Source organism: Panthera pardus, unplaced genomic scaffold, assembly GCF_024362965.1.
Source record: "Panthera pardus isolate Hobbes unplaced genomic scaffold, ASM2436296v1 HiC_scaffold_8, whole genome shotgun sequence".
NCBI classification, from domain to species: domain Eukaryota; kingdom Metazoa; phylum Chordata; class Mammalia; order Carnivora; family Felidae; genus Panthera; species Panthera pardus.
This window is the reverse complement of record NW_026527013.1, coordinates 26,891,676-26,915,467: the sequence shown is the minus strand read 5'-3', so window position 1 is coordinate 26,915,467 and position 23,792 is coordinate 26,891,676. Positions and strand designations below refer to the sequence as shown.

Genomic DNA, 23,792 nt, shown 5'->3' with positions numbered 1-23,792 from the left:
AGCTTTTTTATATTGAATTCGCCCTTTTTTTGAATAATTATTGCTGACACTATTGAGCCCTTGCTATGTACAAGGTATTGTGCTTGATGGTCTATTTAGTATCTTGTGTAATCCAACAACCCATTTTACAGATGGAGAATCAAGAAGTTAAATAGCTCTCAAGGTTGGACATCTAATAAATGCCAAAGCTAGTGTTGGAGCTCTGGTCAGTATGACTGAAAAGCTTGTAGCCACAGATAATTTATCAGAATTTATTAGCCTGACTCTAGAGTTGAGTTTAAACCCTTTAGTCAGACATGACTAGAATGTTTTGTAAGCATGATTTATACATGGCATGTAAAGGAACCCCACACTGAGAGACTGTAGGGTTTGTATAACATAATTTAATGTATATTGTGCTTTGAAAAAAAATTCCTTAAACCATTTCTCCAAGGTGACCCAAATCAGAATGGTTGTGGCTTAAGTACATTCAGGGTATAATGTAGGCGTTATAACAGGGGTAATGTTTCTTCCCAGATCTACTCAACAGACAGATGCCTGGAACAGCGGTTATAGACTCTGTGGTGGGTGTTATTTCCTCCTTAGCACTGTCTCACTATAATTTAAACATGTTTAATGTTTTTGTTTTCTAGGGAGGTGCATTTGTTGAAATCTTTAGTGCTCAGGGCAAAAATCCTGGAGCAAAATGGAAGATCCTTGGCAGTCCCTCTGTGATTTGGAAAGTAAGTGCTGGAAGCTAGAGCCACCTAAATCCTGGAATGAAATGAGAATGAAGGTTATAACAAAAGGGACTTGATAAGGTTTCAGAACTGTATTTACTGGTTCATTCATGATGCTGTTGGCTGCAGCTCTCCCAGAAACCACTCCTCAGTCCTTTAAGGCTTTGGCACAGGGCTCATAACCCTTCACTGTAAGCCAAGTCCTGTTGCTGTTTCAGGTGACTTCAGTGTTTGTGAGGAAAATCTCTCCAAACCTTGTGCTTCCCAATTTCTTGATTTCTTCACTTAACAACCTCTTGGGCTCTGTGTCAGCCCCCACTGCCACTGTCACGCCCTGGACCTTATCACTGCAAACTGCAGGGCCTCTGAAATCAGTAAGACATTGAGACATGCCCCTCTGCCCCCGAGCTTCAGTTCTTAAGGCTGTTTGCTCAGTTACTCACTGTATTTGTTCTTCAATCTAATTGAGACCTTTAGGCCACTGGCCTTTCTACTTCCCCTGTGCTTAGTTTTATTTAGGCTTGTACGTTCTCTGTTTTCACTTCCTTTCCTCTCTAGCCCAAAATCCATAGTCTGTAATTTCAGTCACTTCCTGGGCAAAACCTTGAATGCCCTTGCTTTTTGTTCTTTCATAGTGCTTGCCTAACGAAGGCCAACCGTCTTGAAATCCCCAGTCATTTATCTTTTCTTAGCTGGTTTTGGGGCTCCTCAATAACTTTGGAGAAAATATCTATAGCCTCTTAGGTTAATAATACTATAAATTCAACGTGAACAGCCTGGAAAGTTCTCTTTTTATGTTCTCTTAGTCTTTACAATGATGATTATTATTATGTTTAATGTGTATTTATTTTTGAGAAAGAGACAGAGCACAAGCAGGGGAAGGGCAGAGAGAGAGGGAGACACAGAATCTGAAGCAGGCTCCAGGCTCTTAGTTGTCAGCACAGAGTCTGATGCAGGGCTCGAACCCACAGACCCCGAGATCCATGACCTGAGCCGAAGTCGGATGCTCAACCAACTGAGCCACGCAGGTGCCCGTAAAATGATTATTTCTTCATTATCTTCAGGGTTTCAACCACCGATTCTCCCTACCCCCTACTTCCGAACCTATAACCAGGACAGGCCCTCTTCAATGACTCACCAGAAGACCTCACACCCCATTTCACAGGGCAAACTGATGCCATCAGATAGAAACTATCTCAGCTTGCTGCCACCAGATCTAAAAACCTATATCCATCCTTATCCTTTTCTCTTTCTCTTCTCTCCTATACAACTAAAGAGAAGAATATCTTTCTGTGGGCCTTGTTCTATGGAAAACTCTTTAAAGCTACTGTTAACTGAGTGCTTACTGTTTGCCAAGTCCAGCATTAAGCATGTTATATGTATCTATACGGTAGTCTTGTGAGATAGGTACTTTATGCCAATTTTCTGGATGCTAAAACTGAGGCCATAGAGAGAGTAAGCAACTTGCTTAAAATCCTACAGCTCTGAACTGTGAATGAGAGTTAAAAGATGCTCTGATGGTATAGAGCAGGGAGTGTAGGAAAGGCTTCCCCAAGGAAATGACATTGGATCTCTGAGAGCTAACTATATACTGTGTGAGGCTGGTAGAGAGAAGAGTGTTTCAAGTAAAGGGAAAAGCACATACCAACTCCTTGTGCAGGAGAGAGCTTAGAATTTTTAAGAGATTGCAAGAAGGCCACTAAGGCCAGGATTGAAAAAGAGAGAGAGAGAGAGAGAAAGATTGAGGTTTGAAAAACCGGGCAGCGACCAGACCACGTGGCGGGTTATGGACTGTGTTGATGATTTGGGTAAGCTGTTGAAAGGTTTTAAGTATATGCCTAACTTGTGTATAGATGAAATAAATAATACACTCAGTCTATGTGTGTTCATTTCAAATACGTGAGAGATGCTATTGTGATGGATACAGTACAGATTTATTTTAATGTTATTTAATTCTTAGCAGCCATTAGTTACAATGCATTTCTTAACACATACAGAATGGAAGATTGGTAGGATCTGTGAAGTATTATAACAGGTATTTATACTCAGATTTCGAATTTGCTTCAAAAAAATAGAAAAAAATTTCTATTCCCACTTTAAGTCATGTAAATTGGACTGTCACATATAAGGAGGCTTTTTATTTTCAGGTTTTGTTTTGTTTATGTTTCTCCTACATTAGATTTTTTTTAAGTTACCTTAATTGTTAACACTTTACTTTGTACTGATTTTAAGTAGGTGATACATAGAACTTCACATTAGGGCACTAGTAAAATAAGGCAATAATTAATTCTGTATGAGCCATGGCCAGGCACCAAGGAACTTATGGACTGGATACAGTTTAGGTTAGATGATTTTTTTTAATGTTTATTTATTTTTGAGAGACAGCACAAGTGGGTGAGGAGCAGAGAGAGAGAGGGAGACACAGAATCTAAAGCAGGCTCCAGGCTCTGAGCTGTCAGCACAGAGCCTGACACGGGGTTCAAACTCATGAAACACAAGATGGTGACCTGAGCTGAAATCTGACACTCAACCGACTGAGCCACCCAGGCACCCGTAGATGATTTTTTTGTACTGTAACACAGAGTGATGTTCAGCCTGTGCCATTAGAAGTACATAAATAAAGTGAGAGGAAGAGTAACTAAGCTCTGGAAACTAAATTAGTAGCGGGAATCCCTGAAACTGGGGAACTTCTTACAGTTTGGGAGGAAGAGTTTCTTGATACAAGAGGATTTGTCAAGTGACATAGTGTGGCTTCTGTAGTCCAGTTCCCAGCACATTTCAGGGTGAAAGTATCATCAAGGCCTGAGCCTGCTTTTAAGTCATTTGACTCTGGGACTTTTTTTTCTGTGGGTTTGCAGCTCCAATTTTATAATAGAAGCCAAATACCATTATTTATATTTTTGTTCTACAGGAGTTTGATAAAGAAGCTAAAAGCTTTGTGTTTGTCCTGGAAGGCAGCAGCCAAACAAACAAAATCCAGTTACCAAAGGAGAATAAGCAAATCCGTAAGTAAGATTTTTAATATTAGAGCTTAACATTTGATTCTTAAAGTTATACTTTTAGGTCTACTACACAGGCATTAGTTTGATTTTTACTGCCATCTGTTTACTTAAAGTGATAGGCTTGTTTTTAATTTAGGAAGTAACCTTTGCCAGGCTTTATATAATGTGTATTGAATATATATAAATATTATATAAATACATACATTCTGTTTCAATGTTAGTTTGAAATCTGGAAGTATTTTTAAGAAGATTTAGAAGATTTGATAGCCATTGATTATCATAGTACTGATAGTTATTGAGTAATTAGTATGTGCCTATGATTTCCCTAGCATTTCACATTTATTAACTCTCTTAATCCTGACAGTGGTTCTTTTGCAATGAACACACTGAGGCTGGCTCCTCACCAAGAAATCAGAGAGTTAAGGGTAAGCTTTGAAATAAACCCAGGAGTTCTAAATGATAGGAATGAATTAATGAGAAAAAGTTGTGTAAGAAACTATAGAAGGCATTACTTAATGACACATCAACTTGTAATACCATTAGGAATATTAATATTTAATATGTTTAGATATAAATGTGTTTCAACAAAAGCCCAAAGAGTAGATTTTCAATTCTTACATTGGAAATTCGGATCAGCATTTTAAAGCAAAAGGAACCTTGAGAGATCACCTGAATTTACGATCAGAAGTCCAGTTATTGGCAGAACCAAGGTTAAAATTCAGGACTCTATCACCTATCAAATTGGGGTTTGAGTAAACTGATGGCAATGTAAGAAATATAGTTTTTCAAAATGATTAATCAGATTTTCATCAACTTTATGCTATGTATTTATTAACTATAGATTTCAGGTGGTTTATTAAGTATAAGCAGCCAGTTATTTTTTTATGTTAATCATTTACTTATCTGTTCCTTTATCAATTAAGAACATTGATTGAGGGGCACTTGGATGGCCCAGTCAGTTGAATGTCCAGCTGTTGATTTTGGCTTAGGTCTTAATCCCAGGGTCATGGGATCAAGTGCCCCTGTCTGGCTCCACACTGAGCACGGAGCCTGCTTATGATTCTCTCTTCTCTCCCTCTTCCCTTCTCCCCTACTTGCACTCTCTCTCTCAAAAAAAAAGAAAAAAGTTATGAAAAGATCTGTTCTTGGTACTGGATTTTCTCCTTTTGATTTAGCTTCGCAAACTTTCACAGGCTCTGCTTTAGCTACCACTTCAAGCTACTGCATGTATATTTTAGATTTCTAACACATAAACCAAATCATAGAAATTATAGATGGAAGGTGATTAATTTTAAAATGGTTTGCCAGTGTTTCTTTCTAAAATAAGAAACAGAACCTGAAAGAGAAGGGATAATCTTTTTGAAATAATTTTAATTAATTTGCTACCATTTTAAAATTATGATTTCCTCATTGTTCCTGTTTTTTTTAAACAGTAGAGTTTGTTTTTTAATTATTTCCTCAAAAATGTATATGCTTATAAATGAGGTGAACTAAGTAAGGTGAGCCAGAGAAATATGCCTGAAACTGTAGGTTATTCTTACTACAGGAGACATGGTCCATCTCTTTTTTAAGGACATTGACTTTGTGAGATGGATATATCTGATTTGCGGGAACATGACTTTGTTCTAAACCAAGGTCTCTTGTTGGCCTATACTTCTGTGTAATGCCCTTAGCATCTATGCACATAATCATGTTATCAATAAAATCAAATCACTTCTGGTAACCTTTCTCAGTTGGATCTGAGAAAGATTTCTCCTCTACCAGAGGCTCAGTGACTAAAGACAAGCTCCCTTTACCTACATTTATGTAAGTTTTTTTTTTTTTAGAAATAAAACAAATTTAACGTGTTATAATTGCTTTTTAAAAGGAAAAATGATAGTTTTAATTGGAAGAAACAGAAGACTCTTTTAATGTATTTCTTGTACAATGCCCTGCAATTAAAAATTAATCTGGCTCTTCTGTAGCATGTGTGGTACTATAACAAATGGAACAGTTTACAGAGTCTGCCTTGTACTAATGCCTTTAAGATTAATTATTTGTAATTTTTGATAACAGAACTTTATAGCTATTTTTACTAGTATAAAATGACCTTCTAAGTGAAGCTGTTGTTAAACTTAAATGGTGTGTCTTGAATGGAGAATTAGCTTTCAATTAACATTTCTAAATTTAATTCAGTTACATTTGTATACTCCTATTTTAAGAGTAAACATCCACTTTATTTATGCAAACTTGACATTAGGTACCCCGTATGTGTTTCCTACTATATTAGGTACTTAGGAAAAAAATTTAATGATGAAAGTAAGTATGTTTAACTTTTCATTATTTTCATTTTTTTGAGAGAAAGCACATGTGAGAGAGTGGTAGCAGAGGAGGGACAGAGGAAGAGGGAGAGAGAGAATCTTAAGCTCCACGCCCAATGCGGAGCCCAAAGTGGGACTCAATCTCATGACCATAAGGTCATAACCTGAGCCGAAATCAAGAGTTGGACTCTTAACTGACCGAGCCACCCAGACGCCCCTAACTTTTCATTTTAAGTAATGATATTTCTGAATTTTATTTGAGCATCTCTGAATGCCAGAGTTTTGCTTGTTTTTTACTTAACATCTTATCAAATAAAGGGAAATGTGATATTAATGATCAGATTATACACTTCTCCAGTGCACGAATCTTGCACCATCTCTTCGTATACCTGACTTAGCATATCATATATAGTTGGTGCTTGTTAAGTTTGTTAAATAGTCCACATTAAGAAACTGTAACAATTTGGGTCATAATATCTGATTATAGCCAGTTCGCCTTCCTAACCAGACTTAAGTAAATGATTAACTAAATAAATAATTCCATGCTACTCTTCATCCTGGATCACGCTATGGAGCTGCCCCTATGAGAAGCAGCTCTGTCACATGCGGACATGTGGATGGTCTGTCCCAGGACTTATCATTTGGATGGTCTGTCCTAGGACTTTCTGTTTAAGGCTTTTGTTTGAAATTACTGTTTTCTTTGCCAGTGGCATCTGGATCCGATGGTGTGTCTTTTGGGATCAGCATCCCTGAAGCCTTGTGTTTATCGGAGTTTCAGCTGCTCTGGAGGATGAGGTCATCTTTATGAGGTTTCCCCCCAGGCTTCCCCCCAACTCCCATTTTGGTATTCTTTCTAAAATAAATGTCATTATGACTTCCTCTGTTTAAAACCCTTCAGTGGCCTTGACCTCACCACTCTACTGAGAATGCTCTTGTCAAGGTCACTAGTGATCTCTCTATTCCTGAATCCAGTGGCTCATTCTCAGCCCTCATCTTGCTTAACATATCAACACCATTTGATGAAGTTGACACCCTTTTCTTCATTCATCTTCCAGGATGCCCATCCTCCTAGTTCCCTTTCTACTTCACTGGTCTTCCTTTTTAGTTTCCTTTCATGGTTCTTCCTCTTCTCCTCAACCCAGCTTAATGTTGCAGTGCCTGTGGACCTGACCCTTTACCCTCTTTCTGCATTTCCTCCCTTGGTTATCGGTGCTAGTCTCATGGTTTTAAATGCCATCTCTGTCTTACTCCAGCTTACGTTTATTTCCAAATTAGACTTCCCTCTCAAACTCCAGACTTGTAGTTTCAGTTGCTAGTATGACATTTCTACTTGGACTGCTTAACCCTAGAAATTACTCGTACTGCTGTAGACAGCCACATCTCAGTTGTTAGCAACTTGTCTTTTCAGTGGCTCAAAAAAACTTATGTCAGTCCAATTTTTCTTTTCTTCATTCCTTCCATCAGGAAGATCTTGTTGGTTCTATCTTTAACTTAGTTTTAGAGTCTACTACTTCTTGTCCCCGCCAATGCTACCATTACTTCATGCTTGGAATGTGTCTCATGCAACTGTCTTCTCATTGGTCTCCCTATATTTTTTTACTTTCCTCCCTACAGTTTGTTGTCAGTTTCACAGCTAGAGCAGTACTTTGAACTATAAGGCTCTCCTCTCCTGAAAATGCCCCATCTCTCTTGGTTAAAAACCAAAGACTGTAGGACCTTGCAGTATTTGGTACCCTCTTAGCTCTCTGACCTTACCTCCAATTACTCTTTCTGTTGTTAACTCTGCTGCAACCATACAGGTCTCCCTGCTGTTTTAAAACATAGCCTGCTGCCCTGTCACCTTAGCACCTATGCATAAGCTGGTAATCCTCTGCCTAGAGCTTTCTTTTGCCAAATAGCTGCATGGCTCACCCTTTCCCCTCCTTTAGGCCTTTATTAAAACATCATCTTCTCCAAGCTCCTGGGGGGGCTCAGTCAGTTAAGCGTCCAACTTGGGCTCAGGTCATGATCTCACCATTTGAGTCCGAGCCCCACATTGGGCTCTGTGCTGACAGCTCAGAGCCTGGAGCCTGCTTCAGATTCTGTGTCTCCCTCTCTCTGTGTGCCTCTCCCCCATTCATGTGCACGCGCATGTGTGTGTGCGTGCGCTCTCTCTCTCTCAAAAAAAAAACATTAAAAAAAAAAGTCATCTTCTCAGTGCGAGACCCATCTGCCCTGTAATTTATACCCCTTCCACACACTGTTGATCCCTTTTACCTTTCTCTACTTTTTCCCATAGTACTTTCACCATTTAACATGCTGTTTGTTTCTTAGGGTTGTTTTTTTTTTTTCCAATTGTTTTTCTCACCATTGCCAAAAAGCAAACACCCCCCAGCACAGAAATTCAGTGTGTTTTGTTCACCTACAATAGTGCCCAACACATAGTAGACATTCAGTAAATCTTTGTGGGGTAAATTAATGAATGGATGAGTGGCTTCCCATTGATTTTGGGATGACCTGTATCCTTTGGATGGCCTTCATGGTCCTGAAAGATTGAGATCCTAGCTATTTGCCAGAATTACCTCCTGCTGCTTTTCCCTTTCTGACTCTCCTACCAGCCCTTTAGGTCTTTCAATCCATCCATTATACCATGGTTTCTTTCATCACATGATAGAGTATTCCCTCTCCCTGTAATATGTGTTCCTTCATCTGCCTTGCCCACTCAACCCCTGCTTATTCTTTTTAGCTGAATTCCAATGTTATTTCTGCCAGAGAACCTTCACTCATCATCCTCTTTCCTCCAACAACCCAGGATTATATGCTTTCATTTCACCCTGGTCTTCTTCCTGGAACTAGAATAGAAGTTCCAAGAGAGCAGAGACCGTGGCTGTCTTAGTCACTACAAAAATGTCCACATCGAGTCTGGCATGTAGTAGATGCTTAATAAATCTTTATTGAATGATAGATCTAATTTAATCCATACAGATAATCCTGAGGTACAGATCTAATTTATTAGCCCAGTTTTACACACGAAAGTGAAAGAGCCCAGAAAGGTTTTCTGATTTGCCCGAGGAATATGGAATGCCCAGTAACAGAGGCATAGCTGTTTACCATCTTCTGGGTTGAAGTAGGAGAGTGGACTTTAGCAGGCTCTTTGTGCTGGGACTACGCTGGGAACCAGGAAATAACTTCAGCTGTGACTTAGCAGGGCATATGGAAAGGATTACCTTGCGGTGTTCTAGTCCCAAACTCTTGGACGGTAAAACAAACACTCGTGAGGTATGTGTTGGGCATCTAACTGTTACTGGCTGTGAGGGAACAGCTCTAAAACCCACTGCTTAAAAAACGAATGGTATACTGGGGCACCTGGGTGGCTCAGTTGGTTGAGCACCCAACTTCGGCTCAGGTCATGATCTCGCAGTCTGTGAGTTCAAGCCCCACATCAGGCTGCATGCTGATGGCTCGAGGCCTGGAGCCTGCTTCGGATTCTGTGTCTCCCTCTCTCTCTGCCCCTCCCCCACTCATGCTCTGTCTCTCTCTCTCTCTCTCTCTGTCAAAAATAAATAAACATTAAAAAAATTTAAAAAATGAATGGTGTTTTACCAGTTAAATGCATTTGAAAATATTCAAAGGAAAAAAGGACCTGAGCCCTTAAAAATAGAGGTAATTAATTTCAGCAGAAAACAGATTAGAAAACTGCAGAAACCTGTGTATTTCAGTAAAAAACTAGATTTTTATGAATTTTTATAAACTCAGGCATTTTTGGACTACTAGTAGTTCACATTCAGCATTAGTTAGAGTGATTTTCAATATAAGGTAGACATGAAGAGTCAGTTTAAATTTAGTAGGCCACTGGAAAAAAAAAATTACTAGGGAGTTTATTTAGCATTTCTGACACACAGGATCAGTATATGTCAAATGTTATTAAAGTACTTTTTACTTTGTCAGATCATCACCATATGGTGTTGTCATACTTCTTTTAATCTTAGAAGTGAAGCCTTTTGGAAACTAGGGCTTCTATATGTGAGAAAGTAGAATTACAAAGCTTTCTTTTTTTAAGAGCAAGTGTCTTTCAGATCTAAAAATGTTCATAGGAAAATGCCCTATATGTGGAGCTCCTTGTGTTTGAAGAGAACAGTGCTGATTCAGTGAGATGTGGGACACAACTTAGGGACCTTTGTGAAGACTGATTTCATTTATCCAGGTGCTCTCTCAGCTCTACATACAGAGGCCATTGTGCAATAGAAAAATCAGTGGAAGATGCAAGAGAGAGATTAATTAATGATGGTTTATTCAAGTTGGCCTCGTTTTTGGTGTCTCACATTGGTTTTGTAGTCCAGAACTCAGGTTGCCTCGCTGACTTTTTCCATAAATTTAGTAATATCCTGTTCCTAGAGAATTTTCAAAGGTCAGAGCCTGTTACTCCCTAATGCCATTGTATTGCTAGTCTATGGATGGCTCTCTGGAGCAGTTTATAAGCTTGACATTATAAGTAAAAGTTATCCTTGTATGTCTGATTTAAAAAGTAGTAAGCAGACTTGACCTAATATGTTTGTTTTTTAGAAACTAAATTTCAGGGAAAATGTAGAAACTCTAAGTTGTTCAGGAATGTTGCAAAACAGTTCACTGAAGGAACTTCTAAACAAAAAGGTATATATAGACTTCCAAGCATGTATTGTTGCTTTAAAATACTTAAATTTGTTAAGCCTCCTAAGTCAGAATAAATAGAAAATAATGTGCATCTTAGACCAGTTGCCTCTTCAAGCATTGCCCTATACTATTAGATTTGTAGGACAGGTTCACAGATAAGTGAAAATATTTCCATTTCCTAACAAAGTCCCACATGAGGAAAAAAGTTCCTAAAAGGGATGTTTTAGGAGGAAGTGATTCTAAAACATCCATTAGGAGCATCGTAATTGAGAGATCAAGCAAAGGTTCAAAACCTAAGAGAAAAGGAATTAAGTGAGTAGGTCTGAAGAGGTAATATAAAATCAATTGGTTTTTCAAACAGTTGTACACTTCAGCTGTCAAAAGTGCTGTAGGGGTTGGCTTTTCTTCATATATTTTTAATTCAGATGAAGCTGGTGATGGAGAATAAAAGCAGTTTGCAGTTTGTGAGCTTTGAATTAATTAAAAGTATGTTAAATTAACAAAAGGTATTATAAATGAAACTACGTTCCTCCATCCATCTCACTGTAGACACATTTAAAACCATATGAACTAGATATGGCTCATCAAACCTTCAGTTGTACTTGTCATAATTAGAATTGTTTTTCTTGATCTATTGTTTTTTATTAAGTTGTTTAGTACAGTTAAAACTGTCAGTGGATAAAAATAATTGCCACACGCTTTTATGGCTGCCTTGATGGGAATCTGTAGTTTAATTTTATATGTTTCTGTTGAATGCAGTCCTCTGTGTACGTTCTCTTGCAACCTAATAAAAATAGTAAATAAAAAATTACTATTTTTTAATTTTTCATAAAAATTTCACCCTACAGATGGGACTTTAAAAGGCAACATTTGTTGTTAGAGTTTCGTTTGATTTTCGTCAACTTTTTTGCTTTTATAATGAGGCTGTAACTCCTGGGTAGTGTTATTACAGGTCTGTATTACTGAAACGTTAAAAGCTTCAGATTGTTGAATGTGTGTGGTTGTGTGTGTTTATATGCACATATAAATGGTTGGGACATATTAATGTATATTTTTCCTCTCTCATTCTAGTTGGACTGATCCAGAGGTTTCTTGTACTTCAGATTTACATACCCTTGGGACAAGACTTCTCCACTGAATTGCTGTAAGATATACAGAACTTCTTTCAATGTTTTATGTGTATTAGACATTTGATCAATTGAACCAGTATGGACAGTCATTAATTACAAGTGGCAGTTTTTGCATTAAAGAGCAGTGACTTACCAAGCCGACATGAAATAATTAAACTAATTTAATCGTATTTCTCAGCTATCTCTATAGTCTGTCATTTCCCAAGGGGAAAAAAGCAAATTTCATCTGTTTAAGAAAATATCAAAGGACTATGGATTTGACAATAAACAACCTATAACATGAAGAAAAAAATAATTTATAAGTTTGAACTTTTGGTTCAAATGAGGGATAACTTTGTACTTTATGCTATTGAAAACTATGTTTGGATTACAATGGATTGAAATACCTCATTTTAAAGTTATTTACTTAATGTGGCTCAAGCCACATTAAGTTGAGCATCTTGATCTTGACTCTTGATTTTGGCTTAGGTCATGATCTCATGGTTTGTGAGTTTGAGCCCCACGTTGGTCTCTGCACTGATAGTTCGGACCCTGCTTGGGATTCTCTCTCTCTCTCCCCTTCTCTCTCTGCCCCTCCTGCATGTGCACGCACGCGCTCTCTGTCTCTCTCTCAAAATAAATACATAAACTTAAAAAAAAAATAGTTATTTAGTCTAGAAATATTGGCCCTCAGTGTTGATATATGAATGGCTTGGAATATATTTTACTTTATTATTTTTAAAAAATGTTTGTTTATTTTTGAGAGAAAGAGAGGGAGATAGAGAGCTGGGGAGGGGTAGAGAGGGGTTGGGGAGGGAGTCCCAAGCAGGTTCCATGCTGTCAGTGCAGTGCCCAACATGGGGCTTGATCTCAGGAACCGTGAGATCATGACCTGATCCAAAATCAAGAGTCAGGTGTTTAACCGACTGAGCTACCCGTGCTCTGGAATATATTTGTTTTAAGTAGCCTTGCTATGAACAGATTGTTTTAGGAAAAATGAGAATATACAACTTTAATTCACTTGAGCTGTCTGTGGTCTGAGATGATTGTGAGAATGGAAATAATGCATTGATTTATGTACTCATATAGCATGGAATATTCCTTACAATTTCACTAACAAATTTGCACATTTGTTAAAACTTTAGACTTAAGGTATGGTATTTTCTCATTTCTCTTTGTAATTAATAGCTGTCCAGTACCTAAGCTTAGTCTTTTATTTTCCCTGCCGGAATAAATAACTTTTCCTACTAATGAAGGTAATTTTGTACTAGTTATACTGGTGCAAGCGCAGAGGAAAGAAGAGCTTTCTTAATAAAATGAGAATAACATAAATTTCAGGTTATTCTTTTCTCTTTGTTTATGCGAAGTACATTATTAGTGATTTGTGCATATGTTGGAAAAATATGAATTTTAGGTAATAATATACAGTCTTGTTTTCTTGAAAGACAAAGGACAGATGGAACAATTTTTTGCCTTCGTTTTATTCAACTTTAAACCTCAGTAAATATCTAAGATTTTCTATTGTCCTCTGCCATGATTACCATAATTCTTTAAAATAGTTCTTATAGTAACAGGACCAAAAAATTATTTGATGCTCTTATGTATCTTTCCCTGGTTCTGCAGAAAAAGCATTTTCAAGACTCTCTAAAGGCATTCTAAAGGTACAGAGTACCATATAAAGCTTTATTTCCAGTGTAAGGGAAAGTGGTTTCCTACCAAATGGAAGGAGGCAAACTATATTTTATTTTTAAGCTTGTTAAGTTTCTTATATAGAAATCCAGTGCAGTGCCTTTTTTTCTTCTGATCTCTACCACCGGTGCTTTTAGATTCTTAGGAAGCAGCAGTGGAGGCACTGGTGGTTGGTCTTCTGATCAAAGCTGTGTAAGACTCTTGGCTTGACCTTGGAGCAGAATCTTCTGCTGATGAGCATTCTTTTTCTATGCAAAATTAAGCTTTATTTGTGTCCTCAAATACTTGAGCTTATCATCCTAGCGTAGGCAATATACTGTTTTAGCCCTAGGCAATACACTGTTTTAACTAAGTTGATAATAACTAAAGCTTCAATTATTGAGAAATTGACAAGTATGTTAGGTTTAACTTAAGTCACAGCAAGAGAGCAGCTGATGTGAATAGCCTATCACTTTGTTACCCTGTTATTTTTTTTCAAAATTTTTTTAATGTTTATTTTTGAGATACAGAGAGAGCACAGGTGGGGTGGGGCAGATACTGAAGCAGGTTCCAGGCTCTGAGCTGTCAGCACAGGACCCGACACGGGGCTCAAACTCACGAACCGTGAATTACATGAGCCGAAGTCAGACACCCAACTGACCGAGCCACCCTGGCGCCTCTGTTACCCTATTATTAATGAATGCTCTCGGCTGATGTAAGGGTAGGGAAACATTTGGTGGAATTAATTATTAGACTTTGAGTTCATTTGACTGTAGTCATAGATTGTTTTGTTCTCATACCCACATGGACAAACAAGTATTTGGATTTTTCAAATGGCTTTAGTTTTTTGTTTTTTGTTTTTTTTTAAGTTTATTTTTGAGAGAGAAGCATGCATGCATGCTCGCGCATGGAAGAGGGGCATAGAGAGAGGCAGGTAGAGGATCTGAAGCAGGCTCTGCACTGATAGCAGAGAGCCTGATGTGGGGCTTGAACTCATGAACTGTGAGATCATGTCCTGAGCCGACACTTAACTGAGTCACCCAGGTGCCCTTCAAATGGCTTTAGTTATAGTTTTAGCAAAATAAATGTCTTATGGACAAAGGTCAAAATTATCAAATAATATGGGGAAGACATTCTGTGTCCTGATCTTGTGAATTTATCAGATTATAAGGAAATGTATTAACTCTGCATTTGAATTTGTTGCTAATAGATAATCAAAATATTTTGCCATTTTAGGAAGTAATGACAGAGACCATATTTTTACAAGAAAGAAGGTAGAATAACGAGTTGAGATTGTCTTTGTAACTACAGCATTTTTTTTTCTTAAATGAAAGGACTTTTTTCAGCGCCCTTCGTGTTTTACGGTGTTTCTAGCAGCATAGCTCCAGGCTATTTTAAATAATACATTTCTCTAACAAGCTTGGAAAGCCATATAGCAGAAAGATATCTGGCTTCTGAAATTTTCTGTTGTCAGAATGGGAGAGGCATTTTGTTTCACAAAGACACGTTTACACATCAAGAGGTTTTTGTAAGTGGAGTCTTGCCAGCTGGATTATGAATGCAATCATCATTTCTTCAGCATCTTCCCATGTCTCTCACATCCACTAGATGATTGTACTGCTCAGGGGGAGGTCACGCATCTGTGGGATAGTGGATGCCTTAGAACCAGCAGCGGCTCTGCTTGAGGAACCACTCATTCAGTCAGTCCACACGTCACCGAATTCCTATTCCTGTCATGCAGTGTGTTTTGCATGGAGTGGTGGGTTTGGAGGGGGGGCGCGATTTACGTCAAACCTGTACACTTTCCAACTCTCGCTTCTACCCTCCTAGTCCCAAACTGCCATCATGCCACCCCTCATCTGCTGTTGAGCATCCCAGTGGATATACCAGATTCTTCTCCTATCTTTTTTCATTTTAATCTCCACATTGCAGCTAGAGTGTGCTTTCTACTTTTGGGATGAGCACTGGGTGTTGTATGGAAAGCAATTTGACAATAAATTTCATATATTGAAAAAAAAAATAGAGTGTGCTTTCTAAAAACCACCCGGAATTCCCATTGTACTGAGAATCAGCTCTCAAGTTCTTGATAGTCCTGTGTGCTCTGGTCTCTCACCTTTCCCTTCTCATCTCGTCCCTGTCTGCCCTGCGCTCACATTTGTCCACCAAACTGGCTCATTTCCAGCCATACTGGCTTTGCCAGGTGAAGTCTTTTCTTAGGCTTCTACACACAAGTGGTTCATATCCCCATTTCTTCGCCTTGCTGACTCCTTCTCAGTCTTCTCATTTCAATTTATGTGCCCCTTCTTCAGAAAGGTCTTCTTGGATTTCACCCCACTAAATGAATTTCATCTTTTCTGCTCTTTTCTAGCACCCCATTCTTTTCCTTCTTTGTAACAATACCAGTTTGTAATTCTGTACTTACTTGATTATCTGTCTTTTGGGGTAGATTTTGAGTTCCATGAGGACAGGGACCCTGTGTGTTCTACTCATCTGGATATGCCAGGACCTAACAATGCCTGGCACAAAAGCTCTGAAAGGTGGATGAGTGGGCACTGGGGACAAATGGATTGAAATGAACAGGACCCAGTCTCTGTCCTCACAGAGTTTATTCTGAGGGTGAGAGATCAGTTAAAAGGCAATTGAAATACACCTTGATAAATGTTATGATGACATAACAGCGAGACTTGTAGGTAACATGTGAAGTACTAGGTAGAAGTAAGAGCGTAGGCTTGGACCTGGACAGATCCAGTCCTGTTTTATCTCTGTGTGACTTTGGGCAAATTACTTAACTCTCCTCACCCATGGGATGAGAGTAATAATACCTACTACACTGGTGTGTCATAAGAATTAAATGAGAAAATTAACATAAAATAATAATGGCTTACATTTATTAAGTACTTGCTATATACCAGACATTGTCCAAACACTTTGTTTTAGCTGAAAGAATCCTCAGAACGAGCCTCTGTTATTGCCTCTGTTTTGAGGAAAGTGAAGTCCAGGATGGTTCATGAATTTGCCATAGGTCATAGACCTACTAACTCTTAGAGCTAGAATTCACACTTGGAGTTTAAATGTGGAATGTGTTTAAATATGTGCCCTACACCACTATGCCATGCTGCCATACTTGAAAATACCATTATTTTTCTATCTAACTATACATGCATACATATGTAGTAGGGATATTTTATTTGAATCCTATATGAGACGAAAGGGGTAAGACTTCTACACCTTCTTTAGGGGCTTCCCGTAATACAGTGTTAGCATTAGAGTTTGGGGAAGGAAAAGTCTGCCGTTCTGAGAGGATCCTGTTTCTTCAGAGCTGCATAACCTGACCAGAGTTATCTAAGCATATTACATTTTGGGTATAGAGCAAAGGGAGTGTTTACTGTACTAACGCATAGTGTATTTAGCGATAAAATAACGGAATTCTCTCTTCTCTGTTGGTGTCAACCCACAAAATAAAATTCCCTCCCTTTTTAAAAATAAACTCTTCATTTTGACTTGCATATTTCTTAGCATTAGTTGCGGTTTTCATTTCCAAAGTATTTTAGTGCATCTCTAGCTCACTATTTGACCTGAAGTTAAATGATTTAATAAACAGCAGATTTTTAAGAATTCTTTCCTTTTGTGATCTCTTCCGTACATGGCAGTGGGAAGCCAGTGGTTCCCCTGTGTGGGTTGTTAGGTGTTTCAGAACCTGGGGGCAGACATCTGGTATGCTGGAGGAACACTATGAACCTGAGCTCTTGGAAGAGAACCAACTGCATCTTGAAATAGAAATCCATTTTGCTATATTTGATGCTGCCAATCACACTAAATGATTTTGGAATATTACATTTTTTGACAGGAATTGCATTCATTATACTGAATAGTGTTGAGATGCATTAATTCCTTTCTCCTGATTTTGTCATTATCTCGATGAATTCTGAGAGACATTTTATATTGTTAATGCCTCTAGTGAACTGACATTATTTTTCTCATTTTCACTCATCTCAACCAGGGCTTTTTCAGGATGTGGGATGAAAACACTATGAAGCTGGTGGTGGGTATCATGTGCTCTTTGGAGGCTGGGATGCTTAGCCTGTATAGGTCCTGGGAAATATTGCCAGAAGGGTTCACATTTTGAGCCTTTGGCTATTTGGAGTACTACTTTCATGTGGAATCTCACAAGGTAAATTCTTAAAAAAGAGAGACTTCTGAAAGGGCCCCTAGTCCTTTCAAATTTGAACTGATTTGTTGTGATCTCCACATTGCAATATTCTGAATTTGAAACTCTATCTGAATAGAATTTAATGATTTTAACCTAGAATTTGATCTAGGATTTGTGATGCTCATTCCAGAATTCTTCTTTTATCTTTTTGCTCTATCCCCTGGTTATATGCCTTTGGGTCAGGCTCTTAAATTCCATCTCAGTTTGCTCTTCAGTGTATGGTAATGTAAACTTCTTAATTTTATTGTAATTGTCAGAGTTAATCAGAGATGTTGGGGCTTTTTCTAAGAAATTTTAGGAGGTTTAGGTCCATGTGGATCTTAAAGCTTTCCATTTCTGTAAAAATGGAAAACTGAAACATACCCATCCTACAAAACAAAGCTTTAGCCTTAAGGTAATTTTATGAAAGTTTCCCCTACATCACCTTTCCTATTTTGTTGCTAGTGAGCCAGACAAAGAGGTCAGAAAAGAAGTTTAATAGAAGTTTCAGGTCCTTCGACTCTATTGAATTTTGCTCCTAATGCCTCTTCTTCAGGAGCATTGGAGACAGTAGACTCCTTTGAAACTGTATACCAAGTAAAAGGAATATGGCTTCACAGCTGCAGACCTGTTCTTTTCACACGTTATTAGTCTTCTTCAGACAGTTTAAAGCCACCAGAGTCGAAAGAACAGCTAAATTTCATGTCTTTACATCAGAATGACATTGGTGAGAGCTTTTGAGATTGTGTCCATTTAACCAAGCACAACGCTTCTCGTGGAAAATTTACTTTATGTTTTTGGTCATTTTGGCACCTTCCTTTAAAGAAAATAGTGGTTGCTGTGTAGCTTTTAAGTTATTTGTAAAAATGATGTTATCCAAGGACCAAGTATTGTATTATCCAATAAAATCCTTTATATCACTTAGTGAATACATGTCTAAACTGTGTGTTTAGAACCAGGCAAAAATGGCCAGGAGTTGCTCTTTTTTAAACTAGAAATATGGTGTACTAAAGTGGTCATGACATTGCGAGTTTGATTAACATTTTGAATGTATCTCATGGCTAATTCTGACTTCTATTTTTTTCTTTTTAAAATCATCAGTATTTAAATCTCATTATTTTAATTATGTCCAATTAAATGTGCTTGCATAATCAGTATATTTTGTTACATGCATTCGTAAAGAGAGCACTTTAAGATGTTTTGCATACTGACTTTCATAATATGTTAAATTTGCATGCTTTAAAATAGGTTTTGTGTAGAAGTTTTAGGTAACACGTGGTAGGTGTACAAATCAGATACTCTATTCTTTAATCTCTTAAATGTCTTTTGAGCAATCTTTTCTTTCTGGTTCTTAGTTCAGTTCATTTTACTTCTCTAAATTACCTTGGCAGTACTCTTTAGCTAACCTAGATATATGCTGAAAGCTAAAACACAATACTAGCAAAGGAAAAATTGCATGTATGGAAATATTTGGAAGTGTCCTTACTCTGTCAAATCATAATAAGAGGCCATGCATTTGTTAAAGCACTGTGCAGATAAATTATTGCCCCAAACACCATCAGGGCATAAGTCAGAGTCCTGTCCTGAGTCATCTTGCAGGTTTGGGAGTCACTGGCTTTGCCGTGTGTTAGCTTGAAGACCCTGGGCAAGTTGCTGAGTCCTCTGTGTGTCACAGCCTCATCTGTACAATGGGGATGATATTTATACCTATTTATGGAGTAATTATGAGGATTGAGTTGGATAATGTCAAACGGTAACTGCATAATTTACAATTTTTTATGTCTCTAAATAAGAGTGCAGGGATATTTAATTTTTAGATTGTCCTTCTAAAACATTTTGAGACAAGTTGGGCATGTCTGTTTTCCTGTGAAATCTTCATGGTACTCATCCCTGACGAGAGATGGAAAAGTAGCTTTTCTTTGATCGAAGTCTGCTTGACTAGTGACTCATGCCAGTTCTCTATCTGGAAGAAAGTGATCAGCATAAACATGAAGAGACGTGACTCCCACCCATTGAGTATGGGTGTTAGCAATTTATTTAGAAGACAACTGTAGGAACTCCCGGCTTCAGAGCGTTGGTTTGAAGGGACTTACAGGTGACCGGGCCAAGCGTGGAATCACAGATAGAGAAGAAGGTTCATCTGTGAAGAAACAGGCCCTGGGAAAAACAAAGCATATAAATTTCCAGCACTTAAGGTATAAGATTTAGGCCTTTGCTATTTACCAGTGCCCGTGTTCTCCTTCACTAGCAGGGATGATTAAAGACTACTCATAGCAAATCACATATCTTCCAGATGCTCTTCCTTCTTTGATATGGCAGAGTTGGAAAGATCGATTTCTTCAATGTCATTGATACATAGCTTACTTTTTATTGTCAGGAGAAATAATTCATCTAGTTTGTTTCTCCTTCCCTATCACTGCATTTTATTTTTAGTCTGGCACTTAGTAATTTCAGTTATTCAAAATAAAATCATCTTAAGCATCTACAAAATACAATATAATATGTATGTTATGGGACTTATATGGTCCCTATTATAAAACTTATAATAATAAAGGAATTTTTATTAATGGAGCATTCTAGAACTTCTTAATGTGGAAGCAAAATTCCTTGTTAGCAATTAAAATATGTCATGAAACTTTATGAAGTCATTTGGCTTTGATTAAGTCGTCCAGTAATAAATACAAGGAGAAACCCTCAATGGGGAGGGCTGGTATCTCTAGAATTCCTGATTTTTGTAATTTTCCCCCCATAAATTGTAGAATTTCTTACCTGGATGCGCAAATACTTTGGCATCTTTATTTGGATTCACAGAAATAACTTTAATGGAATGAAATATGTATAATAAATCATGAATGTATCTTACAATAGCACTTACACATAAATCTATTATAGTGTTTATCACATAATGGTCTTATTATTTATGTATCTCTGCAACCAACTCCATACCCTAACTAGACCATGAGATTTTCAGGGGCTAGTGTATTTGGATCCCAATGGAGCTATCTTTGAACTTCGAATTTCTTTCTTTTTTTTTTTTTTAAGTTTATTTATTTTGAGAGATACAGAACGCATGCATGGGGTGGGGGGGAGAGGTAGAGAGAGGGAGAGACAGAATTCCAGGCAGGCTCCGTGCTGTCAGCACAGAGCCTGATGTGGGGCTCAACTCACGAACTGTGAGATCATGACCCGAGCCAAGATCAAGAGTCAGATGCTTAACCAACTGAACCACCCAGGTAACCCTCTTTCTTTTTTTCTTTAAGTTTTATGTATTTATTCTCTACCCCCCATCTGGGGCTCGAGCTCATGAACCCGAGATCAAGAGTTGTATGCTTCCTCCGACTGAGCCAGCCAGGAGCCCTGAACTTTGAATTTCTAAGTCCTATTCTCTCTTTTTTTCAATCTTATGTACATGTTGGGTTGATAATGTTTATATGTTTTATACGAGCAGAGGATGCCATTTCTCCCTCAAAAGATTGAAATCCACTGATACGTGGTTCGACCTTCTCTTTAAAATTGAGTAGTACTGCATAGTTAAAGTAAGCTGACATTGCAAATTGCAACTACATTAAAGTCCTCTGTTGCTGGGAACTCTTAACATTTGCTTTTATTTTTTTAATGATCAACATTTGAACTTTAAGTTTTAACCTTTGGTCATAGGCAGCCTAGATCCATGACCATCAAATTTGCCACAGCCCAAGCTTCTTCATCCAAAGGCCCTACCGAGTTGGTGGTCACTGGGCACCCATGGTCTTTTTGGATCTGACCTGATGCCCCTCTCCCTCCATGACTCGCTCCACTCCCTTCCCCTTGCCATAGACACCCTGGTTGCTGAACACCAAACACTCTCTTATGCCTTTGGCTTAAGTTTCCATCCAACCTAATCCTGTCTCTTCACCTTTGAAACCCTAGGTGAAGGCCAAACTCAAATATGTATTCTCCATGAATCCTCTCCGAGTTCTCTGGTTGCAGTCAGTCTCTCCATTCTCAGTGTTCCCATACTTGTGTATATGATTACTTTGAGGATAAGGACAACTTATTCATCACTGTGGTCACTCACAGCACTTAGAAGAATTCTGTGTGCATGGTGAGTCCTCAGTAATTCTAGTTTATATTGTATTATGCTGAAATGTGTTAATATACTGTCAAAGTGGTTCTTAGATTAGAAAAAGATAGAAAAAGAAATAAGAATTAGAGTGAGAAGGAGGTGAATGGGATTAAGAAAGTGTCCAGCTTTCCTCTTCTCAGCCCTTAATGCCTGGAAAACTACTAACTGAGCCTTAATTTAACCTTTTATTTGCCCTGCCAAGTATAAAGTACATTTCTTCTAGCTACACCTCTGCTGGCAGGATAGTAACTATTTTGAAGAATAAAGAGAGTCAGGAGAACTTACGTAAGGAGAAATAAGTACCCTTGAGTTTTCTCAAAATGGTTATGTGGGTAGGAGTATATGTAAGTAAATGTTCTCAAGGCTGGATTAAAGCTAAGGAGCATCACATTTGGCTTTTTGATAAAAATTCTGATTGTAAGCCCATAACAGAACTCCAAGAGAACTTTAATTAAAACCAAGTAGTCAGCACTTTTTTATTAGAACACATTAGTGATCTTACATTTTATATCTTTTTCATATTTTAAAAGCTATTATAATAAATTGAAACAATGACAATGATATGAAATCCTCAGGATGGTTGGAGGTTGGTTACATTTGTTAGCAGTAAATAGGTACAGCTGTTCTGTTTGCTATACATAGGTATTACCATCCGCTTTGTTCTGAGATTAAGTGCCATTGATTTACAACTTGGAAAATAAATTATTTAAAACATATGTGATTACTGCTATACCATAAACATAGTGATTTGTAATAAAATGTACACATTCACTATATTTTAGAAATTGATGTGTTAGCATAAACTTTTAAAACATTTTAGAAGTTCAGTTCTCTATTATTGTAGGGGATCTATAAATCATATCTAACCCCTATGTTTTACAGAAAAAACCCTGAGACTCAGAAAAGGGATGTGACATTTTTCAAGACACAAAGTTTCTTAGAGGCAAAGCCAACACTAAATCCAGAACTCCTGACTCTCTAGCATCTTTGCTTGACATCTTTGCTGCTTTTTAGTGCTTGCGTTGGAAAAAGGGAAAGATGTAGTATGATTTTATAATCATGGTTTTTGACACCTTGAGAGTGAAGTTACTTGCGCAAGTACTTTGGACTACCAGTTGTGGAAAGTTAATTCTGTTACCGTAATCTGAATTTCTGTTCCTCCCCAATCCCTGTCCTCTAAAAACCACCAGAAATAATTAATTCTGTGTTGGGGTCAGGATTAGCAAAATTCAAAAAAAAAAAAACAAAAAAACAAACCTACTTTTAAGGATTGTTTGGTTGTTAAGGACATTAATCAATTTAAATTATGTCTGGTAGAAGGATAAGTATTAGAACATGGAGAGCTTATAAGAACCCAAATGTACAACTTGATACAGGCCTCTTAGGAGGTGATGGTTGTCATTAATTTCTCTCTCTTTTCCTCTCTCTTTCTCTCTCATTTCTTATCCTGTGAGTCTTCTCTGTTCTGTTTCGTCTCACAGACCACCTTCCTCTGTTTGTCATTGTGAATGTGGGCAAATATGCCTACCAGTAAGTCCCTCTGTGACCCTACAACTCCAATACCCATCACTGTCTGACCAGATTCAGTAGGTGTATCTTACAATGCATAGATCTGAAAGAATAATCAGAATCAGTTATTGGCCAATCATTGGCCTTAAGCCAGCCGTCTTTGGTTGCAGCTTCAGAAAACAGATACCCTGAGAAGAGGGTATGGGGAGGGCAGGCAGATGGGCTGATAGACCCACTTGTACTCCCTTCTGAGTGTAAACATTTTTCAGTTACCTCAGAACCTCTTTCTTTCTCAGTTAGCTGCCCATGAGCTCTACAGATTCCTGAGCCCCTCTAGTGGGTGGTATTTAGGGGTACATAGTAGCCAGAATTTTTTATTGGAGTGAGATCTACTTTTTTTAAAAAATATGTTTATTTTTTGAGAGAAAGAGAGCAAGCTGGGGAGGGGCAGAGAGAGAAGGAGAGAGAAATCCCAAGCAGGCTCCACTGATGTGAGCGCAGACCCCACACAAGGCTCAAACTCATGAACTGTGAGATCATGACCTGAGCCAAAACCAAGAGT

The 23,792-nt window shown here is 38.0% G+C and overlaps 1 protein-coding gene across 13 annotated transcripts in view; it reads left to right on the top strand.

The window, feature by feature from the left end:
* The window catches only part of CFAP20DC (CFAP20 domain containing), a 238,250-nt gene that overhangs the window by 1,445 nt on the left and 213,013 nt on the right, over nucleotides 1–23,792 (top strand). For 9 of the 13 annotated variants that reach the window (XR_008420166.1, XM_053896827.1, XM_053896829.1 and 6 more), the window contains exons 2-4: nucleotides 633–722; nucleotides 3,631–3,724; nucleotides 11,722–11,794. Coding sequence is in view for 8 of the 13 variants with exons in the window: in XM_053896827.1 (XP_053752802.1) it covers nucleotides 633–722; nucleotides 3,631–3,724; nucleotides 11,722–11,794 (257 nt within the window). In the remaining 5 variants the exon portion in view is untranslated. Of the gene's footprint in view, nucleotides 1–632; nucleotides 723–3,630; nucleotides 3,725–11,721; nucleotides 11,795–21,543; nucleotides 21,701–23,792 lie in introns of those variants that run through there. The other 4 variants (XM_053896825.1, XM_053896824.1, XM_053896828.1 and 1 more) reach the window with 2 other exon arrangements.